Raw genomic sequence first — 23,951 nt, forward strand, 5'->3', positions numbered from 1 at the left:
AGAGCCCAGACGGGAGACTGACAGCCTCTTATTGTTTGATGCTTGTAAAAGGGATTTCTCCATAAACCCTCCTTTCACTGCTGCTGCTGCTGGTCCAGAGCTAGGTGACTCCAACTAGCACCAGAGGTCTGGACTCCCCTGGCCCTGCAGCATCCAGACGCCAAACTCCACTTTAATTAGCCTAAAAATTCTACTGTCATGAGAGGCTTTTTGCCTTTTCTTTATCTAAATTGCAAGGAGTTTGCATTCCATTAGTGGGAACATCACAACATGTGACACCAAATGTATGTGAGGGACAGCAGGATTCACTTATGCATCCATAGGACAGAAAAATCTGGATTTCTTTGAAATCTCAAATATTTCCCCAAGACAGCAATCAGATTAAATGGAGATCAAATGGAGATTTTTTTCTCCACTAAACAGGCTTTCAGATTTAAAAAAAAACAAACAAACAAAAAAAAAAACATGTACTGTAGAAATTTAGAAAAGCTGTTCACAATGTCTTTATTTATTCTCAGATGTGCCACCAAATCAAAAGTCAGAGATTTCAATATGAGCTTGAACATTTCTAATCAAATTCTATAACATAACACAACACAACACAACACAACATACAATTTATATAATATAACATAATATAATATAATATAAATCCTCACATGTAAATGCACTGCTCAGATGGTGCTGATTCCTAATTGGATTACAGAGAGCTTTTGTGATTGGTGTAATTAGAAAGACATTTCAAAGAATTGTTACCATACTGCTGGGGTTGGATATGCACGGGACGATCTCTCGGTTTCCTCTTGATATAATGAGGGAAAGCATATGAAAAGTTAATTGTGCTCATTTGATGTTCAAGAGCAGCTGCTTGATTTGCGCTCACTTGTCTTCACAGGAGCAGGACATCCTGTTGTTGAGTGAGGGTTTTTGCTTCAGTGGAGTTGTAGTTTGCTTAAGCTTTCACCTGATAAATATTTCACTATACTTTGGATAAAAACGACTGTAAATGCAATGTGAAGTATGTACAAACTCTTGGTATATTGAGTAATGCATTAAGATCTGGTATGTCAATAGAAGTGTAGAGACCATGAAATAAAATAAATCTATAGATTGTAAGTAAGAGAGAGAATTGTCTCTGCTGTTGATGTTCTTGATAATCCTAATGTTGCCTGTCTGCGAGCATTACTATATTTGTGTGCCCAGCAGAACATTTTATTACTCAGTTATTTCTCATTCATTGATCAGGAGGCTTAATGAATTTCCCAGTTATGTTTAATTTAGATAGCATTTTTAAATGTTCCTAAGGGGAGCCATTTCTTCCTCAGAATATAGTAATTAAAAAAAGTGATTTCAACTTTAATTCTCATAATTCTGACTTTTTCTTATTTTATACTCTACCTCATAATTGCCTGTTTATTAATTTTTTAATCATTCAGAATTTTGGGGTTCAGTAAGATTTTTTAAATGTTTTGCTTCTGAATGCTGCATTTATTTGAACAAAAATACAGTAAAAGGAGGAATACTGTGAAAAGTTATTAAATGTAATTTATTTCTGTGATGGCAAAGCTGACAATCCATCCAGTCTTCAGTGTCACATGATCCTTCAGAAAAAAATAGAGCATTTTACTGAAATAAGAATCTTTTGAAATAGTCTTTACTGTCACTTAATTCCATCCTTGCTGAGAAATGTAATAATTTCTTAAAAAAAAAAAAAAAAAAAAACTTTTGATTGATAGGGTATTCCTATAAATGGAAGAAAAAAAATGAAAAAAAGTGAGACACAATAGAGTTTTTATTTTTTTTGGTCATTGAAGAATTTGATTGGATATGTTTGAGCATATATTCAAATCTCAGATTTTAGCAGACTTTAATATCAAACTTTTTTGTAGACTTTAATATCAGAAATCTTTTTTTTCACTTTTGTTGCCTTGATCAAAACAATTGAGATATTCTCATCTGTAAATTTGACTTCATGCAAGTGTTAGCAGTGCCCTCTATCTCTGCCAGATGATTTGTGGGATCTTATTCCGTGTGTCGCTGCCACATAATCACACTGCCCTAATGCCCGTCTGTGCCCTGCTCTCCAAAACATACACCTGATAGTTTTTCTCTCATTGATGGAGCAATCCTACACCAAGCTCTTCTCTGTCAGGACTCCCGCTCCACTCACTAATGTGCTTTTGCACTTTATTTTTACAATCACTCAGTAGTGTATAGAGTTACTGGGCTCTGTGTAGGATCAGACAAACAGATCGCTTCTCCCTTTCATTCTGTTTTCCCTCTCTGTGTACTCGTTCGGGGAACACTGAACTATCAGCTGCAGACAGAAGCCCAGTTAACCACTAAACCACACACAGGTGGGACCGCAAAACAACAGCAGCTTGAGACAGGGGCCAGATTTACGATGGCCTGGAGGGTTCCGCGAAGAACAGCCACCTGCTTGAGAACCAACAAATTACACTGCACTCGAGCTTGGCTCAAGCATGCACTCGTAACCTTTGCAAAGGAATTACAGCAATGACAACTGTAAAGAGAAAGGGGTTGTTAAACATCATTTATCTGCTCTGTAATCATTTAACTTTTGTCCTAACCTCACTTTCTCTAATATAAATGGTATGTCTTTAGCAATTTTTTAATGTTTAATTTGCTCTATTTTTTGTACTCTGACAGTTTAATGTCTGTTTTGACTAAGTAAAAATAAAAAAATAAAAACTTCAGTGTTCTCTCAAACTCCTTTGTGTTCTCCTGCAGGAATCGGACAGTAATAAAGTATGTTCCTTATACTCCTTCCGGAATAACTCTACCTCTCCACACAAGCCAGAGGAGGGGGCCAGGGAGCGCGGTGACCTGCTGAGCAGTTCAGCCTTCGGAACGCCAGAGCGCCGCAAAGGAAGCCTGGCCGATGTGGTGGACACACTGAAACAGAAGAAACTAGAGGAGATGACAAAGACAGAGCAAGACGGTATGGAAGGTTTCAGCATGTTTATGTGTGTCCAGAATTAGGAATTTATGTGTATGTGAGCAAATGTTCTTTTCCTCTTAGCGAAAAGCGTTTTTTGGCGTGCATCGACCTCCTCAGTCACTCTGTTTTCCTCGTTCACGTCTCTCCTTCTGTATAACTCTGTATTCTTTCTCATTTGACATAATCCATCTATTCTCTCTCACCGTACACATGCACACATGCAGTCTTTTAACCTGGGAGGACTGACGTGGCTATGTTTTCCAGTTTGTTCTGAACCGAGTCCAGTGTGACAAAGAGTGGGTGGCACTACCCTTCAGCTTAAGTGTGGTCTCTGGACGATGCCAAACCAAACTCTCAGACCATAAAACATACGCCACGACCTGACGCCAGGAACATTACCTTTTTATTCTTCAGTACAGACGACAGCATTCATGCCGCAAAATTCATCTTCAGACCAACTCAAATAGCGTCAAGAAGACTTTTTTTCTTTCATGTGTTTAGGGCCCAGAAGTATCCAAGGATTTGGCGATTAAATTTGAATGATATAAAATACATGTGTATAGTGTACGAATTTGATTATATGAAGAATTTATGCATTTGGGCACAAATAAATTGTAACAAGCAAGTAGTTCAGTAAAATAATGCAGTCCTATGGCTGAAAGGAGAATCTAGTTAATTGATAAAATTTCTTATTTTATTTTATTTATTTTTAAATAATTTTAATGAATAGTTTGATGCAGATCATGCTGCAGTGGAGCAAGTCCTCTGGGTGAACGATCGAAAAAGCAAATACTTGAAAGAAACAGTTGCTGAAACGGTTCCTGTCCTCGTAATTAGTGTAATGCAGAAACCTATACAATCTAATATTATACACACACACACACACACGCACACACACACACACACTTTGACAGTATTGCTCCTTGGGGAGATACTAGTCTCATTTAAGCATCGGGGGAGCTCTTAGCCCGAACACTTGATCAGAGGAATAAATTAGGCCATAACTCAGTTAAAAGTATTTTTTCCTCTCATAGTTTTTCCCCTCTCCAATTCTGCGAAGGTCTTCATATTAATTTAATCATATTTGTTTATGGTCGGTTTCATTATCGCCAAGGGTTAGAAAAATATTTTGAATAAGAAAATAGGACAAATTAAATAAATCTGAGTGAGGGGTTGTCAGTCATGAATATTTTCATATTCATAATTGATATAGAAAATCATGACAGGCCATCCATTATCATAAAGGAGCTTCATTTTGGGGGGCAGTGTGATGAAATAATTTAACAGCAATCTAAATTTCTGTGAACTGATTTAAGATTTTTATTTATTTTTTTCTCTGAAAAATATTTCCACCTATAATTTGCCTGTCTGTCAATTAAGGTGCCCTATTAAACAAAATGCAGTTTTGTAAATACCATTTAAAGTGACTTGCTGTATAACATTTAACTGGAAAAAAAATCTTTTGATGTGATTTTTAGTCCTCCTTTTTTCTCACCTCTCCTGCATCTCCAGCTTATTGGTAACCAGAGATAGTGTGAAGGGCTTGTGCTGTCCTCATAGGTTCCTCCTGTTGTTTCTAGTAGGGTATTTTTTAAGATATGCTCTCTGTGTACTAGGTTGCTATGCTAATGAGCCCCAGCTGGTATGGCCGGTTGCTGCAGTAATTTAAATGGTCAAGTGGAGCTCATAATCCTGAAGGCCCGTATGTTTACTGCAGGCCTGAGAGGGTGCTTCACTTCTAGTGTACAGCTGTGTTAATCTGCCCTTAATAATGGTGACAGAGACGACCTCATGCCTCTATGCCTCACACCACAATCTCCCCCGTTACACAGAAATTAGTTCCTGAGCTCGAGAGAGACAAGAGGCATGCAGAGTTCAATACGTTAGCTCCGAGATGCTGGAATGGAGCGGTTCTGCATCCTTGAGGACGTCTCAGTTTGGTTCAGCTGTAAGGGGAATCTTCAAGTCTGCAGTACCTCAAATGTCAGGATTAACACCTTGCGTGACTCCAAAAGCAATTGAGAGAGCCATGTGTTGTCTTAATGACAAAGCATGTCATTATGTAATGAGAAGCAAAGAATGGATGAGCTAAAAATATCACTCATCTCAGTCTCTTATTAAGGGAACAACTGTAACCTTTTTATTAGCTTGCTTGGGTAACTGGCTTAAGGTTTGGTCAAGCTAGAAGTGCGTCTGACATTGTGTACTGCATTTGATGGACAACAGACGTAGCAAGTCCTTGAAATATTGTTCACCTACTGTTTTAAAATATTTTGCATTTGAACATATTACCCATCTGGTTTAGTGTCATTTCATATTATATAGTAGGGAAGTGTGGTAGGTTTTAACCCCACAAGAAGAAATAATGAAACCGATTTCTTTTTAGGAATAAAAATAAATAATATAAAATAAAAGTAATCAAGTAATCTCATCGAATTTGCTGTAACATTGCAAACCAAATCATCTCAAATCCACAGGGCAAAATTTACAAACTTGCAGTAGCACAAAATGAAACTACTGGCACATCTGTTTTTTGTTTGAACACACCTTTAAATCACTGCCATTGCCAAGCTGAAATGTAACCATCTCCTTCCAACATTCCAACAAACATTGGCTCTTGTGATCGCTTTGGGTCTTAAGCTTTCCTGCTTTAAGAATTGTATCGCGTAGGCAGTACATACTCCAGTCACGTGAAATGCTTTGTTTGTAAATCAGTATATTTTGATTTTAGTCAAGTAGCCATATATTGGGACATACGTGAAAGGATGCATTCATATAGGAGCACACTGTATTTCATACCCGTCTTTACGCTCACTTAATTGAATGTGCACCGGGGCCCTAAGAGTCAACCGCTCTCAAATTCAATCAGACCTATTACAATCGTACCACAAGTCAGTGAAACTGGACTGTCATCTCCATCTCTCCTCTCACTAACAATCCTTAAAGTGCCTTAAGTGCTTGTGACCGCTATAATGAATGGAAATATCCTGCCTAGAGGACTGCATTAAACTGAATAGTCACCTTCGCTGTAAAAGCATCACATGATCCACCTCATCCACCAAGAAGGTCTTGGGATTTTTCTGTAACTGGTATTGTAAAAATTATTTATTGAGAGCTCTCTTGTGCTTGTTCATAGTTTAAAATGCCTAATTATAGAGGAAAAAAGCTAAATAAAAACAAGAGACAAGAGAAAAAATTAGTGTCCATTATAAAGATTCAAGGTGACCTTGTCTGGCATTCACAAGCAATTAAGGCCCTTTTTATGAAATGTACTTAAGTAACGAACTTCGATATATGAATCCTTCACTGGGTTGGTTGTTTTCATTGTTGCAGTTATGTGGTATTCTTCCGGCGCTTTTATGAAACATTCCTTTTTAGTGGGGTGATTCTTTGACCTCTATTTGGATGAACTGCACTCACCCTAATTCAACCTTGAATTGATTTGTTTGCAGTTTAACGCTCCAAATTTCTGATTTGTACATTGAGCTGCATGCTTAGACACGGCCCATTCTCTCTCACTGACTTACTCAACATTTTATTTGTTGGTAAAGTATTATTATATTATTTTATTTTATTTGTAATTAATTTTATTACTTTTTTGGTAATCAATCATAACACAAAAATAATAATTGGCCTATTTGTAGCAAAAATAATTTTAATATTGGTGCATCCGAAGTTTTCTTTTTTACTTTAATGTTCCCACATCACTTAGCAGCAGACGGAAACATCTAGAAAGAAGCACCCACACCTAGTCAAGAAGGCACGCTGCCTAGTGCTCTAGTTTGGGCATCAGTGAACCAATAGCTCTGCCAACTTAGTCAGCAGTCTTGTATTGGCAGGATTGGCCCTGGCTGCTGGTAATAGCTTGTTAGCTGCTAATCCACGCTTAGAGCCCTGTTCGTCTGAATGCCAGCATTTTGCAGGCGGTTTGGTGGCAGGGGTTCAGTTTGGTGGCTGAAAAAAAGACCATCTACGCAGCCTGTCACTCCTCTGTGATGTCTAGTCAGTGTGCACTGCATACGCAGCAATCAGTTTTAAATAAATCATTTTATTTTGTTTATAGAAAATCAGCTTGTTTGCCAGAACAATTTCCATAGTTCTCATAGAATGGTTAAAAGACAAATTCCCTCATAAAAGCATTGAAACATGCTCTTTCTGATTTTCTTGTGTCAGTGTCCCTGCACAGTTGCTCAACCTTGTGCACCCCTGCACCTTTTTTCCCCTGTAAAAGTGAAAGGGCAAGGTTGTTAGCCGCGTTTAGAAATATGTCAGAGCCAACAGGTGTAGAAAAGGCACTTTCTGAAAACGAGTGAATTACACCAGCAGGAGTGACCTGGGTGACAACAGGAACAGTTGCTAATGTGGCGTGGATGAGGACTTTCTCTGGGGTGGTAACCCTGAGACCTCTGAGAGGCGAGGTAAGCGAACAGCTCTATACACCTGGAGCTTTGTGTATTGAGTCAGAGTTAATGAGTTTAGCAGGGGGCAGATTCTTCAGTGCCTCCATCCCATGTAAAGCCTGATCTCTGGGGCAGGGGGATATTTCCAGAGCCCCCCACCCTGCGGACCTTAGCCATTTCAACAGCAGGTAAGCACCGGTGTGCATCTGAATAACAGCTGTGTGTGTGTGTGTTACCTTCCTGATCTACTCTATGGGGACTATCTGTCCTCAAAATCTCCTTTGAGGCACTCATTCTTCTGTTGAAGTATGTTTGTGAAGGCATTTTTTAGGAATCCACCCCCTCCCCTATATTTATACATTTCTAACCGAAATCTGTCCTTCTTTCTCTTTTCTTCAACATCCAGCCCAATACCTCCAGACAGCATGTGTCTTTTCCCCATCGAGATCGGGAGATTGATGGGTTTGGGCAGCAGGAGAATTAAGTGCAGAAAGCTGTTTTACCGCATGCCATTTCAGTTACATTTTTATGACCCTCTTGAAAGGGTTCTTGTTGAAATAGCAGAGGGGCTAGCTTTGCTCTCCAGCTCTCTGGCTGCCCTGTCATCTACTTTGATTTCTGTGCCACCTAATTAATAACAATCTTTGTTGTAATGATACGTGGCACTGGCCCTAGACCTGGTGCATACTCAATGAGGTTGACCTTTTTAATTTCTTGGCTAGCATTTGGACCAAACCTGAGATGTGGAAATGTGCTTCAAACACGATGCTCCATCGCTCTGCTATGTCAGTACACCAGTCCCTCAGGCAGAGTACACTAGGCCAGACATCAATCATTGGAAGTTTTCTCACCTCTTGCACGCTTCCGTCTACCTTCAACCAAGTCACTTGTCTGCATGAAAGCATATGGGTTTGATTAATCCAAGTGTTCTCGTACACATGTCAAAATATGTTAGTTACTCTTCAGAGTGATGTGTGGATCTCAAGAGTTGGCAGGTAAGCTAGTGTGCGGGTGAGTTGGTAGCTCAGTAAAGAGCAAGATCTGGCCCATCACTTTTGTTTGAATAGGTAATGTAAATCTGCTGGGGTTGAGCAGACATGAGCTGGAATGGCTTGTTAGGACACATGATCAAAAGCTTGTCTCCCTGCTTTCCGCTCCTTGCCAGTCAACTCTCTTGTCACCCTACGAGGCAGACGTTAAATAGATTTTTTTTTTTTATCATTGTGGGCATCCTGCCACTCTCTGGACTTTGACAAAAATGATAGCTACTCATCCTGTCTTTCCCCTAAGAGAGAAAGCTTTGTTACTGACAAGTCTTCAGCACCAAAAAAAAGGAAGATATACTGATGCAAACAGACTCTGCAGCTCTGTTCAATCCCTATCAAAACCCTTTGTAACCTGTATGCTTCATATCAAAGATCCATAATACAAACACGCTTTCCAGAGGAGCGTGTGACAGAAGGGAAAAATCATTCCCCTCCTGACTGCCTAGTGCGGACCTCCAAAACTCTGTCCATGCTTCAAATAGAGTGTTCCTCTTTCAGATGACAAAACAAGCAGCTGCTTCTGCCTCACTGTGCCATTCTTCTGCATCCATATCACCTTCCCTCTTCTCAGATTCCCATTAGTCAACAGTAGCAACTGCTGCGGAGCATTCCAGGAGCCATCTTCTCTCTCGAGCTCAGCTGTTGACTCTGTCCCTCTTGTGTGGGACCAAGCACAACGCTTCCATTGTGACGGTCTCTGTCATTGAGCTGGGGCTCTCGTGATAGGAGGAAACGGGTGTTTCAGTGAGACAAATCAAAGCCAGGGCTCCTGAATAGTGCTCCAATTGTCCTCCCTCTCACACCATAGGTACGTCTCCTCAGCTGTGATTGAAACTTTCTTACACTGCACTTCATATACCTTAAAGTACTGTATACTGTACATCACATTAACATACCTTGGCATCTAAGTGTGCACTAATGCATGTAAAAAAAAAAGTTATATTATTATAAATACAACACATTATAAATTAAAGGTATTTTGTGTGTCATCTAAATTTTCAGTAATTTTTTTTAAAACAATTTAATTTAAAATTTACAGAAAATTTTCTAAATGCTTTTAATTTGCATGTTTTGTATTTCTAATGGCACAGTGTTGATATTAGGGATTATAGTAAATAATATATAATCCCTAAATCAAATATGTAAATTAAAGGGATTTTGTGTTTTGTTAAAGGATTTTACATTCGGTATAATATCCACAGTTCAATTGTGAATTACGTTTTTTTTTTTTTTCTCGTTTGCGTTTAAATAATTTCCGTGCATTTTATTTCTCTCTGGATTAGCTCGGTTTGTGTGTCCATGAGTCTACGCTCTGAGATGAGTAAATGCTTCCCCGCTTATAACATGCAATTGAGAAAGCAACTCAGAACAGTGAGGACACAGGCAAAACATCTTCCCTAGTAATGACTTGCAATGAGAAGCATTTCTACCTGTTGTCCAACAAAAGAGAACATTATAATTTTTTTTTTACTCCACAGCATGTCGAATGTTTGAAATAACTTCCTTTTGTGACGTGATGTAGATTCTTATCACAGAATGAGGCAGAAAATATATTCTATGCTGTAATAAAAGGCTCTGTTGATTAACAATGGATTACAAATGAACGTAATAATTACAAAAATACCAGAGGTGGCTTTTCTCCAGTGTAAAGAATTATACAGGATTTTGTTGCTAATTTGATTAAAAAAATCGCATTTTAAATTTGAAAAACACTCTTATGTGCCAAGCCATCAAAACCGAACCAAAATCGAAAACTGTGTTTATTTATTTATTTATTTGGTTAAAATTTGCCATTTGACCTGTTCCACTAATATTAGATAATCACAAAGTAAATGTCCAAATAATTTTTGTCTTCATTTTGAACAGAATATGTATGTTGTTTTATCATTTAGAAAACAATCTTCTAACAAGGGGGGCACTGTAATAGTGTAAGATGAAAGTGTTGTCCCAAGCAACAGTGTTGACAAGGCAGCATTGAGTCCTACTCTCGTTTAACAGCGATGTTGGAATAGTGGTATATGGGTAAAGCAGTACTGGAATGGAGTGGTTTTAATGAGCAAGAATCTTCTCCTCTAGGTATTTGGATTAGCACAGTGAGAAAAGCAAAATGCTGATGCCTGAGAAAAGCGGACCACCCCATTAATTAGCCTTAAATCTGTCACTGCACAGCTGAACGCTGCCGGTGGAAAAAGCAGGACCCTTTATGTAGATTAAAAGTGGTCAAAATGAGATGAGCTGGACTTAACCTACAAAGCGTGTGTGCATTTGTGCTATATGAGTGTGAAATCACCACTACCCACCTCAAGCTCAGTTCCCAGGCACTGACTGCACATAACTGGACAAAAGAGCTGGTGTCATCTGACTAGGATCAAAATAGTGTCAATGTAACTCACACCATAGGCACAGACAGGCCGGTGTGCCCAGCTAATGATTTCAGGCCACATAGCAAGACTTGTTTTATAAGACCAAGCTACGTTAGCTCCATCTGGTTGCTAATACCACCCTTCCTGAAATTCACCGAAACAACAGCCAACACAAGCCCTCCTGTTCATACACCTACATCGCTTTCCTCTTCCAACGGATTGAAGGGTTGGTTTACCCAAAAAATGAAAATTTGACTTCCTTTTAACTGCTTTTCCAGTCCATATAATAGACATCAGTGTGGTACAGTGCAGGGCTGGGCAGTATATTGAGTTTGTGCGATATATCGATATACATATTTTTTATAAACGATATGGTATATACAGTAGTTTGATATGAGCACATCTGAATAAGAGCAGAGGACACAGAGTGAGCTGCTGCGTGGAAGTGCATAATTTAATTTGTCCTAAACATGAGACGTACTTAACATTAAGGGCTTTAAAATAACTCGTTAGATATAGTTAACACGTATAGTTTAAAGGTTTGCCCTATCAGATGTTCTGACAGACTCATGTGCTGCTGACAGAGATGCTACTTGCACTGTTTAATGTGTTTGAGATGTGCTGTTTTCCTCAGTGCATAACAGGTATGTTCTCCATCTGTAAACGTTAGAAAATTGTGGAAATATTTCCATTTTGCTGTCAGGAGCTTTCTATATGCGATTCTCCGCTAAATTTCACAGACTTCACTGAAAGAGTGCCACTGCGCGCATGCGAGGCAAACAGACGGAGCACAATAGAATAGTAGTGTAATGATTGTGTCATATGTAGAATATTAAACCTATAAGTAAGTGTATTTTATGATAGTAGATAGCAGTAATGGGGTAGTCAAAATATAAGGCAATTAATCTGTACTCTTGTGTTTATTTACTTTAATTTTTACTTTAGTAAATTGAACTGCTTTAAAAAGCAGATTGTAAAGTTAAAATGTGATTGTAATGTGATTTGCACTCCTTTTTTGCATATAATGGATAGCATAGCCTACTTTCACTTTTCATTGCATTTAATATAAACATTGTTTCATTGGACAACATTGGGCAGGATGTTAAAATAAATGAATTATATGTATGTTTTTTAATCCAAATAGAAAATTTTGTAGAAAATACTGAGACACCATATATAACATTTCAGGCAAAAAATACCAAAATATGATGTTTTTGGCCTTATTGCTCAGCCCTAGTCCAGTGCTGTTTTGGAACCCATTAACCTTCATTTTATGGAGGAAAACTTTTTTTTTGTGTTCAATAGAAGAAGGAAATAGTGGTTGGAACAATTTTTATTTATTTATTTTTTATTTTTTTGAGTGAATTAAAAAATGAATAATTACACATCCACCCGGTATGTTTCTGAGTGTTGGACACAACGTTTACGACTCTGCTGTCTTTCTCTCGCTTGCTTTCTCTTTGTTCAATAAGGTGCCATGGGATGAGATGGGATATCAGAAAAAACAGATAGAAGCATGTTTTATTGCTCTGTGAACGCTGCGGCTCGGATCATTGTAATTATCCGCTGAACGGCATCTCTCATTGGGAGTGGCCCCCATATAATTTTAAGCCTGTGTAGGTCGAGTGGTTAATATGTTTAAGGACCCTGTCATCCGTTACATGTCATGAAGTTCCAATGATAGCTGGAAGTTATGAGTTTTAATTCTAATTAATGGTTTTATGGTGTGTGAATGTGTTTTTTTTTTTTTTTTTAATTCCATCTACTGCAATTTGTGATTTGGGTAGTGAGGCACACTTTTCTGACTCCAGAGTGCCCTGCCTGAGGATGCCTTCTCCACAGTGGTCTGGGTCTGGTGTTGCATGGCATATCCCCCCCCCCCCCATATATACATCTTTTTTGTCTCTCCATCTCATACACACTTTCTTTTTCCCATTCTTGAGAGGTGATGAAGAAAGGAGCTCAGCTTCATGTGAAACGGCAGCGTTTTCCGTGCTCTCACAGCATGTTGCGGTGGATATGACCCCACAGCAGAGAGAAAAAGAAACGGGTCGATTCAAAAGAAAATACGGTGGCCATTGTTGCAGAACCATGCAGGAAACAATGGTACATTGAGTGTGTTAGCTGCAGACTTGTGAAGAACTAAAATTCTTAACCTTTTCAAGTACTATGGTTACTGGTAACTGCGCCATGTCGTTACAACCTCTCATTATACTTGCTCGGATATCAACAGACCACTTTATAATTTACATACTTCTCACAGCGTCCTGCTACTGATAATGGGCAGAAGTAGATAGATTGTGTCTGTATTGCTCGATGGTACTCCACAGGCAGATTATATTCCTGTGTGCAGCTGTGTGGGCTGAATCCGCCATTCTCTGGTGGTCTGTGAAGTAGTGAGAGTGTGCAGTTACACGATAGCATGTGTGTGAGAGAATGGAGGTCGGTGGCTAAAAATAGTGACCTTTCAGGCCCGTGTGCACGAACGCTGAACTCTGACATGCCTGTAAACAGAGTGCGCTGCACAGGACCATAAACATTTTTAATTTTTGCCTCATAAAAGCGAAGAATGTCAGTGGCAGTGCGGAAAATATGCTTCCTTAATTAGTGAAGTGAGTTTTACAAAAAATGAAGATGCCTCGTTTTAACTTGAACTTTTTAATGCCCTCATGCACTCATACAGCACTGTTTATTACTGTAAAACAGCTCACTTGTGGCTGTAAAACACTAGTTTGTTTAAGTACATACCTAGTTTACTACACCAATTTTAAAGCTTTTTTAATATTTTTCTTAAACATTAAACATTAAGACTTCAAGAAATGAAACACTCTGTCAAGTGCTTTACCCAAAGCATGCATATAAACCAAGCCGTAATGTTTTTATGGTTGAAGTGTCTTCTATTTTAATTTTAGCAGCACATCATCTTCTTGATGCCACATTTTAACTCGTCGTATATTGTGGGGAGAACCCATCAAGCAAGTCCAAGTTGCTCCGGCATTTAAGATGAAATAAAGTTTCAGGGACAACTCAAGACAGTTAGCTTCACAGCAAATTTAATCTATTCATGTGGATCCTATCAGTTTCTTTTTGTCCCTAGCACCCATTAATTTACTAAATCACTCTGAGCCAAAATGATCACAAAAAGACACAATACACACACATTTATTAATAAAACAAAGAAGAATAAAAAAAGTGAATGTTTTGAACCATTGATTAGCAGAAGGGTTTATATCTGACAGTTAGATTGCAGGGTAGCCAGCATAAAAATGGCTCCTCTGCAAGGTACCCAGTAATTTAATTCTTGTGTGAAATTATTATAATTTATTACAGTGTGAGGGCTCTAATGATTACCGACATGAAATGGAATTTATAAAAATTAAGATTAAATCCGCATATCTGTTCTTATTTTGTACCTTCACATGTGCTCAATCCTGTCAGCAGTATTTCAAGATGATTTCATAAGATGCAGCATTTGTGTATTTTTATTTTTAATTTTTGTAATTTTTTTTTTTTTTTCTGAAAAAACAGAGAACGAAACATTAATTATAGTTTGGTACAAAAAAAATCCCAACATCACATTGTTCCAGAAATGGATGAGGAATTTATTTTTGTTGCAGATTAGAAATTGAATACACACACACACACACACACACACACACACACACACACACACACACACACACACACACACACACACCACACACACACACACACACACACACACACACACATATATATACACATAAAAGATTTACACAATAGACAAGGAACAAGACAGGACACAAAATGGCAATGTATTAAGTTATTAAACATGAGCGTTTTTTTTCTTTGTCTTAAGTGTATATCTTAAATGAGAGACAATCCTGAGAAAATGTTTTTAATTTTTCAGCCCATAAAAAATTGCTGTATTTTTTTCTGTATTTACCAACAATGTTATTATTATTATTATCTTTAGCAGACCCTCTAAAATGACTAAATAGAAATAGACTAAATTTTTGTCTACGTTTGTGTGGGTTGTTTGTCATAAGGACGATGATCTTTGTTTTTTGGAGGGATGTATTTTGCCTCAGAAAGGAAATATGCGAAGTTGTTTGCATGAGTTAAGTTTTTCCTGTCCGTGTTTGCTGAAGATGTTTCTTTTTGTGAGTAAACTGTAATGAGCAGCAACAGCAGGCAGGAGCGGAGCAGTCGGGGTGGGCCGCCTCTGAGGGCTCGCTCAGCCTGAGAGGAGGCTAAAGAAGACAGGGGAGAGAAAGTTCATTTTGCTATCCAAGCATTAAATGGTCCTAGTTTTCTTAAAAGTGACCTTGTCGGGTAGGCAGTGCAGCCGGGCTCCGGCGCAGCTCCTTCCAGCTGCACACATGGCATCCATCGGGGCACAATCACGCGCAGTCCAAACACCTCAGGCTCGGACATATGTTGAGTTTTATTTCATTCTTCTGACATTAATCCTATTCACCAGCTGTTCTGCCAGCTGCCACTCTCCAGCTTAAGAGGAGATTGCAGTTTTGGGGGCTCGGAGTATGGGCTTATCTTGGCTCCTGATCTCTCTGCACTAAGTTCTGATTGGATCTCCCCCCCCCCACCTTTTCCTCCCTCCTAATATCTCCCTCCTCTTCTCAAACTCTAGGATCCTTGAGTTGTACTTCTCTCTCTAGAAATCTCTCTTTCAACTTTGCTTTAATTTTGTCTCATTTTCCTCCTCCTGAGGCTCCAGGGGAGTGTTTTAATCGCCTGCCCAAGTCTTCGTTTGGACGGCTTGCCTTCAGAAGATGCTGACCCTCTGCTAGTGTCTTGCTGTCTTCCCCAACATTTATTATTCAGTTTTCTTCTTGTATTTGGTGCCCAGAATCCCTCTCCTTCTGAGGGTGAAGGTTCCTGGCAGAGTGTCTTCCCAGCGCAAACATGCCATGAAAATAGTTTTTTATCCACAGCTTTGATTGAACTTGAACTCTTTATTTCTTCTATTTCACATATTTCAACTTTATCTCTCCCATTCACATTACTAATCAGCATGATTTATTTCCCTGTATGTCTTTCATTGTCCAGTGGAATTTCTCTTGTGTCATTAGTGCTGAAGAAGTACCCTGTGGTGGAAGGCCTAGCCAGCATGAATTGATCATCGGTGGCTGCTCACTTTAATAATTCAACCCTGATTAGTGCCGAGTCCTGCAGTAAAATGGATTGAAGAAGAGGTCGTGTGCTGCCCTGCTCAAGAGTTGAAGCCTCTAGGGAGTGGTTAATTCATATGTGCTTGATAGACACGTGTCCTGTTTAGACAGGTCAGGAATCGCATGATTGCCAGGATGATGGGGTCAGCGCTGAGATTAGCACCTCAGGTCTTCCTAATTAAGACAATGACACTACAGCCATGCACTATTTTTAATATTTTAATAATATTAATGTTTTAATATATATTATGATATTATGTAATTATAACATTTTAAAAATGCAATATTCATCATTAATATTAATCATTATCATTATTGCTGTTGTTGTTTTTAATATTATTAGTATTAGTAGAAGCAGTGAATAACTAATAATACTAAAAGAAATAAAAGACTTTCTAAGGTTAGTCAGTCTATTTACAGCAGCTGTCGACCGGAGGAAATGGCAGGAGTGGTGTTTGAGCAGCCTACAGGTGACTAGCAGAGATGCTCACTAAGTGGAATAATGAATAGTATTAGGTGTCAATTAAATCAAGCCTTCCCCGAGGTGCAGGTGCTCGACAATATACTGACACATCTCAAGGAGCTGAAGTCTCTTCACACATGCATGCCAATGGGTGCATTTGCATATTAAAGAACAGAAATTATTTAACCGAAGAAAAAAAAAAAAAAAAAAACAGGGCTTGTGGAAATGATTGAGGTTATTAAAACTGTTGACAGGGAAAGAATGTAATTGGCAGAAAATGAGGGAAACGCTACTGTTATACAGTGTTGTGCGCGTGTGCGTGCATGTTTTCTCTCTGTCGTGATTTTGATGTTTTTTTTTCAACCCGACTCTTCTTTTTAGCTGTAAGCATTGTACGCCGTCGCCTGGGTGTGTAACCTATTACGTTTAGATTGCTCCCTTGCAATTAGTGCCCTTTTTGTCCTCACTTCAATAACGGCGTGATTATGGAGACTTCAGAAGCATTCGCCGCCGCCGCCCAAGCTAACAGCTGTTGTCTCTGGAACTAACGTTGGGAACGACAAAACATGTTTTCTTATGCCGTTTCACTTTCCTGTCTGCCTCTTGTAATTATTATACTCTTATTTTGTGTGATGATGCAGTCTTGTTTTAGTGGCTCTGTGATTAAGACATTCAGAAGATTTTCCCTCAGTGTTCTGTGCACGCTTGCGTTTGAGCATGTGTGTGCATAGCTTGTGACTCCAGTTTGTTTTTCTAAGGAAATGGAAGGAAATGTGAAGAGAAAGAGTGCGTTTTTGGTTTTCTATTGACTGCAGCATCTCTATTGTAAGAAACAAATCCAGTGCAAGAGAAGCCTTGAAATGTGATTTTAGAGGGGGGACAGTGTTTTTCCAGTGGGAGCCAAGGAGAATGCCTGGAATAACTTGTTTTCTCCTCTAAATTGCCCAAAACTCTCAATATTCTCTTGACCTTGACTGCTTGACTACTTCTCTTTTTCGTTCAAGCCTTTTCTCTCATAACATTTTTAGAAATGAGAGTGCTAAGAGGATAATTATTAACCAAACTGGGACACTTGCAGTGAGAGCGCCCTTCAACCTGGGTGGCTTCAAGTGGAACCATAATACATCTTCCTGGATGGGCCTTCTTCCTCTTTCCTTCTCTCTCTCTCTCTTTCTGTTCAGACTGGGAATGGTTCCTCTGCTTTCTCCATCATTAGAGGGTGTGTTCAGAAGAAAGCCTGGGAAATTTATATCGTCATTTTCAGTTGATCATCGATTCTGTTTTCCCCGAGGAGCAAGCCGCTCATGTGCTGGGCCAAAGGGGGGAGGTTTGTCTCCTTTCTCTGAGATTCTGAGCACAATAGTGATGTTTTTTGAGGTTTATTGAGAGGAAGAAGCATAATGTACAGTAGCTACACCTCATTAAAAGTCAGATTAAGGATGCAGTATTCGGTGGACAATTGACAATAGAGAGCACAGGGACAATAGGGCAGTTGACTGAGGACAGCTGTAATGATGTGTGTGCTGTGAAGTGGAGTGTTTCAGGAGAGAGTCTCTCTCTCTCATTTCTCAAGTGTAGAGATTGATTGGGGGAAGAGCAGCTTCCTGTGGTGGGGATTACAGTGGCGGTGTGAGACCTGGGGGTGCTGGCAGATGTTCTGGCTGTCTGCCACAGGGCAGGACTCGTCGGGATGGGGGTACACCCTCTCTGCTCAGCACAACTGCATCTTTAGGGGCATGACACAGCTCCATCTCACATACACAGCCATGGAGGTCATTAAAGACAGTGACTGAAGTAGGTTTCTACATAACTACATTACATTCATTTAGCTTGAATATTTGAGGCAGCTGGACTAGAGAAATGAAGGTGATCTTTATCCCACTTTCTGTACTTTAAAGTCAACATGACTTGTTTTCCCCATCTATGTACATTAAAATGTTGGTGTGAGCGGCACGTATTAATGTGTTGTATTTTATTTTTAAATAATTTCATTTAAATAATACAATATAATATATACTGCCATCCAAATGTTTGGGGTCGATAAGATTTTTTAAATGTTTTGGAAAGATGTCTATTTGTATTTTAATAAAAAAATTGAATTTAAATTATATAACACTGCTCCGGGTGTGTGTTCACAAGTCTCAGGCCGGCAATACTATGACTGAGGTGCCCTTGAGCAAGGCACTGAACCCCAAACTGCTCCCCGGGTGCCGCAGCATAAATGGTTGCCCACTGCTCCGGGTGTGTGTTCACGGTGTGTGCCTGTGCACTTTGGATGGGTTAAATGCAGAGCACAAATTCTGAGTATGTGTCACCATACTTGGATGTATGTCACATCACTTACACAAATGCTATCTGTGTTTTAATGTTCCACTCTTATGGTTTCTGTTAGACATACAGTTTTTGGCTCTGTGTCCCATCAAGTGATACAAACTATTTACACTCAACACAATTCCTGAATCTTTGCTGAGATTTATGAGCACTGCTGCTCTTCCTTTTCATCCGTTTAAGACTATCGGCGTAATCTTGTCAGTGGATCTTTGCTGTAGGTGTCTTAATTGAGCTGCTTTGTGAAGAAGAGCAAGATATCTATGGCAGCAAACCGATTTGACAAGATCAGATTGTAGATGAGTGCTTAAATACACAGGGGCCAGGTGTAGATCAACCATTAGTATGTCAAGGAGACACTGGAAGGTAGTTACATCACTTCATATGCCTGTTCCTGCACTGAGATCAGTTAGTCTCTTCGACTTTAAACTATAGGGGTTTTGGCTTTATCAGGCCTGAAAACATGTGTTATGCTATTTTTTTCCTGCCCGAATGTGCTTCCTTCTAATCCTGGTGTTTAGACAGGGATGGTCTCCCTAGTGTGCGGATGGGTGGCACTAAGTCAACACCCACTTTAAAACACAAGTCTTTTTGTTTCTCTCTCTTCATTGTCTTTTCTTCTCGTCTTTTAGAATTAGTTCCCAGGAGGTTTTAGATCAGTGGGTCATCGTCCAAGCCCTCTCCTCAGTGCCCGTGCTATTCCATATCAGTGGGACGGGCAAGGGGTCCGATGTGGCAGGGGCTAAGCTCTCTGTTGAGATGGAGGAACCTTGGGAAAATGCGAAAAGGATACAGATAAGGGCTATTGTTTTCATTCCATCTGGGCTGAATTCGTTTCCCTCGAGCCACACCATGCTTTATCCAAGGAGAGGGCATGAGGAGAATTTTGGGGCCCTCGTGGGATAACGACAATAAAGTCAGTTCTTGCTTTATTTATCAGTTCATTGTAGGCCTCTGACAGGCCTTTCCAGACAAGTACAAGTCTTTTCCACGCTTCCTCCTCAGATTTCAGAGTCTATAAATGTCAGACTGTCTCTGAACTCCTTGTATTTTGAAATCCGAATGCAAATGTGGGAAGGAAATGTACCTTGTTCAGTGGGTTGTGCTGTGTAACTCATTTGAAGTAGCAGCAGTGCTGAGAGATGAATAGATGTGGCTGAAGCTTTGTTTGATTTTTCAAAATGAATGGTCCACTTTTGTTTCTTTACATCGGTAATATGTTAGTATGACGTTTAAGTATTATCCAGATGTTAAGCAGTGTTTCCACTGGCATTAGTGCTCTCTCTGGAGAAGATGGAATGCAACTTGGGAAATAGTGCAAAAATATCCCCTTATTATTAATCTAAATTCCTTTCAAATGTTCTAGCTTTATAAGGGTACTTTGAAAAAACCCAGACGTCTGTCTCATTAACCGCTTGTTTGCCTAAAGTATCCTCACATGAAAATGCAGGAAGAGCCATATAAAAACTGTAGTGGACAGGTTGTTTTCTGTGTCCGTTATCCACGAATGCTGGACATTCCTCACCTCTCTCAGGTAAAAATGTGTGGAGAACAGCTTCAGCACATTCCAGCTGTACTGTGTGTGTGTGTGTGTGTGTAGGAGTGAGGGAGCAGCCACTCTCAAGGGAGGCAGAGTGGAGCAGAATGGGAACTGGCACCGCATTATCTCCAACAGTTGGTGCATTCCTTAATGATCAAGTGCTGGAGAAGCATCTGTGCACTGCTCTGTTTGTTGGAGTGTGTGTGTGTGTGTGTGTGTGTGTGTGTGTGTGTGTGTGTGTGTGTGTGTGTGTGTTTGTGTAAGACACAGAGGAGGAATATAGGAAAAGTCTTCCCTAAAACCTTTTTAACCCCCCAGGACAGGTCCACCGCGGCCCTGTGCCATAAAAGGAGGTTTCTTTTTCCTGCTCTTTTTTTCAGCCTGGAGGAAAGAATGTACTGCTATTTGTTATACATATATATGCTGGGATGTGTGTTGTGTGTATGTGGTTATCATCTGAGCAGACCTCAATCACACACACATAAAACACAGGGTCAAAACATCTCACAAACTCTGAGTCCTGGATTGGGAAAGTCAGTAAACTAGAAATAATGTTAGAATGACCCAAATGGAGGTGTCCTGTCATTCCCTCTGAATTGGAGGAAATGGAGAATCAAAGAAAATTAGACCTCTGCTTGATGTGACCTTGTACTGTATTAAAGCAGTGGCCGTCACCTTAGACTAGTGATCCTCAAATCTGGCTTGTGAGATCCACTTTCCTGCAGAGTTTAGCTCCAACCCTAATCAAACACTTGATTGAAACACTGATTGGTTCTCTCCTGTATCGGTAGCCAATGAGCTCGCTGCTCAACATTCAAATATATAACTAGTGCTTGCCGTAGCAGTTGCAGCTTGTTTCAGAAATCCTCCACCTTCCCCAGCTCCACCTGTATAGATCTGCTACGAGGTGATTCATGTATGCTATATAGGGTTTGATTCATATGTTCTATTTGCAGCAGCAATATTTCTTACATGCTCACAGCAGCATGTTGTGGATGTATTGGCAGTGGCAAGTCTCAAAAGCTGTTCCTGTGCATAGATGTTCTAATTTATTATTATTATTTCATTTAGTTATTTATTTATTTATTTATTTATTTATTTATTTATTGTTGTTGACATTTTATGTTTGATAATTAAAACCTATTCTTCCCAATTTAAACTTTATAAATTACCATTAAAATGTTTGGGTCAGTATGATTTATTTACTGTATTTGTTTTTTAAGAAATTACATTTATTTAACAGAATGTGTTAATTGTTCAAAGTCTGACAGTAAAGACGTTTTTACATTGCTCAAAAAAAGTGCTTCCATACATATGTGAACAACAAATTTTATGGCATGAGATAAAGATCACATCGCACCATATTCATGAGTGTGATGATGTCACTCACTGGGAATGTTCTATGGCCTGGAGTACCTCAAGATACTGTATGACTACAATGCACGCAGACACAAAGCACGCAGAACAGAATAGCCAAAGTCATTCCCATTCTCATGAATTGTGCCCTTTTGTTTGGCAAAGTGTGTTCACAAATGATCCATTGTTTTCACGAGCGGTTTAACTACGGCTTACGGTGCCGGAGGGCTGCCAGCAGCATGCAAGAATGTCTGCTTTACCCCATGCCCTTTAGCCTTTCACACAGGGAACAAACTCTACTCTTCCTGTCTATGATGTCATCAAATGGCAACAAGAGACCCACAGCCCCTTGTCTCAGAGGTCACGGCCTGTAAAAAGAGCTCCTCAGCTTGGAGAAGGTAGAGATCTGATCTTGATGTATTTATATACTGTCTCACTTTAAACTGTGCCTTTTGTACACTTCACATGATTCCTCTTCTTTCCGTCCACTGCATTTGATTGGATGTTTCTCCGTCCCGTGTGCAAGTGTGTTTGTGCAATGGGAACAGGCTGACCCAGGCTGCGAGCTTCAGGCTCTTGCTGTTGAGCAGTGTGTTCTTTATCAACAACCTCGGGGCCACGGCTCTGCAGATTCCAGCCATTCCTCCTCCTGATTCATTGTCCGCCAGACAAATGTTAATTGTTTTCATCATTGCCGGCTATGCGGGGCCAGTCAAGCGTTCCCATCTCACCCTGTCCATCTTCCTCTTTATTGTCTTTCTTTTTGCGGCGTCTCATTCTTATCACTGTTTCATCCTCTCCATTTGACTCCAGTTGACCTCGTCGGGAGGTCCAGGGGTCACGTCTCACATTATCCACATATGTGTGTTCATCTTTGTGTTTCTCGCTGTATGTGCAAGATTGAGAAATTAAGAAACACCATACCTGCCCATTTAATATAAAACAAACACCTAGTTTCTTTCATAAAGAAGATCTTTTCACACTTGTAGGTAGAAACAGATTCACCTTGACATGTCCACTGAATGTAGTTGACCTAACTTGGAAATATTGCATTAGAGCATTTCATTCAGTTACAAACCCCACTGTGTTTATTCTTTTAGAAACTGAAACATTTTTTATGACCTTTAGACATCCCCCCTCATACTCGTAATGAACTAAGCTGACACACTTTTCTACTGTAATGCACTCAGCTACTGATCGCAATAGAATTTCACTTTATTACCACGGTCCAGCCGTTAGAACACACATTTTACTGTTTACTGTGGCTGTTGAAAGACAGATGAGTAACATTCACTTTCCTGAAAAGCAGGCGGATTTTCTTTCTTTCTGTTTGCTCAACACATCTTTTAAATGGGAACGATTTTCTCCTTTTTTCTTTGTTTTTGAGGCCTCTTTTCTCTATGAGCACAAATTGTTTTGTTGCTCAAGGTTTGTGGGTCATACTGAAAGCTATGGATTTCAGAGATACAGAGGATTTCAATGCACACTGTTTTATGAAAGCCTCTTTACTGCAGTCATCTGTGTTATGGGGTTTCAATCAAACTATGTTTGTGGTAATTCTCTTTTTATCGCTAATGTGAATTTTAGATGCCATTTTTAAAATAAAGCAGTACTTTATAAATTGAATCGGTATTTATACTGTAAGTATGTCCATAATGTGATGATTTGACACTAAATGTGCCACAAATCTGGATTTTTTTTTTCTTTGTATGTGCTTTCAGTTTAATTCTAAGATGCATGTCACATGTGTTTCAGAATCCTCTTGCATGGAGAAAATCCTTTCTAAAGACTGGAAAGAGAAAATGGAGCGACTTAACACAGATGAGCTGTTAGGAGAAATTAAAGGTAAGAAGCCTGACTCTCTTAAAAATGTTTCCATCAAATTAAGACAGGGGATAGTCCTATTAAGTGGTCCATGTGCCAGAATATGACCGAAAAGTCAATGGAAATTAGACATACAATCCTGTGTATTCAAGTGAGATACATTTCTATAATGTTTGAAAACACCTTCAAAGGAAAGGTAGGCTTGCTATGAACAGAGAAAAGGGGAGAAGAATGCATGTGTGTTTGTATTGGAAGACAGTTCGACCCATACACTGTTTAAACCCACGAAAGGTGTTCATGGGATGCACTTCCTTTTTTTATTTTTTGCATGAGCAGGTCTTAGCACTGGCTGTTACAGAGACGTGTTTATGTAGCAGGAGACAGCACTGCACCGGCTCTCTGATAACGCACTAGTTCTGCCTGGCTCCAGCCACGCACTCCTCCCTCACTATCTCTAACTCTCTTTCTCTTCCCTTTCTCCAGCACACTAGGGTTTGT

General features: G+C 39.5%; 1 protein-coding gene across 30 annotated transcripts in view; it reads left to right on the forward strand.

The window, feature by feature from the left end:
- Positions 1–23,951, forward strand: part of LOC109066226 (transcription factor SOX-6-like) — a 150,932-nt gene that overhangs the window by 53,787 nt on the left and 73,194 nt on the right. For 28 of the 30 annotated variants that reach the window (XM_042759950.1, XM_042759952.1, XM_042759965.1 and 25 more), the window contains 2 exons: positions 2,752–2,962; positions 23,385–23,474. In XM_042759950.1, the coding sequence (XP_042615884.1) occupies positions 2,752–2,962; positions 23,385–23,474 (301 nt within the window). Of the gene's footprint in view, positions 1–2,751; positions 2,963–6,695; positions 9,217–23,384; positions 23,475–23,951 lie in introns of those variants that run through there. The other 2 variants (XM_042759970.1, XM_042759969.1) reach the window with 2 other exon arrangements.

The sequence above is a fragment of the Cyprinus carpio genome, chromosome A7, assembly GCF_018340385.1.
Source record: "Cyprinus carpio isolate SPL01 chromosome A7, ASM1834038v1, whole genome shotgun sequence".
In the NCBI taxonomy this organism is placed as follows: domain Eukaryota; kingdom Metazoa; phylum Chordata; class Actinopteri; order Cypriniformes; family Cyprinidae; genus Cyprinus; species Cyprinus carpio.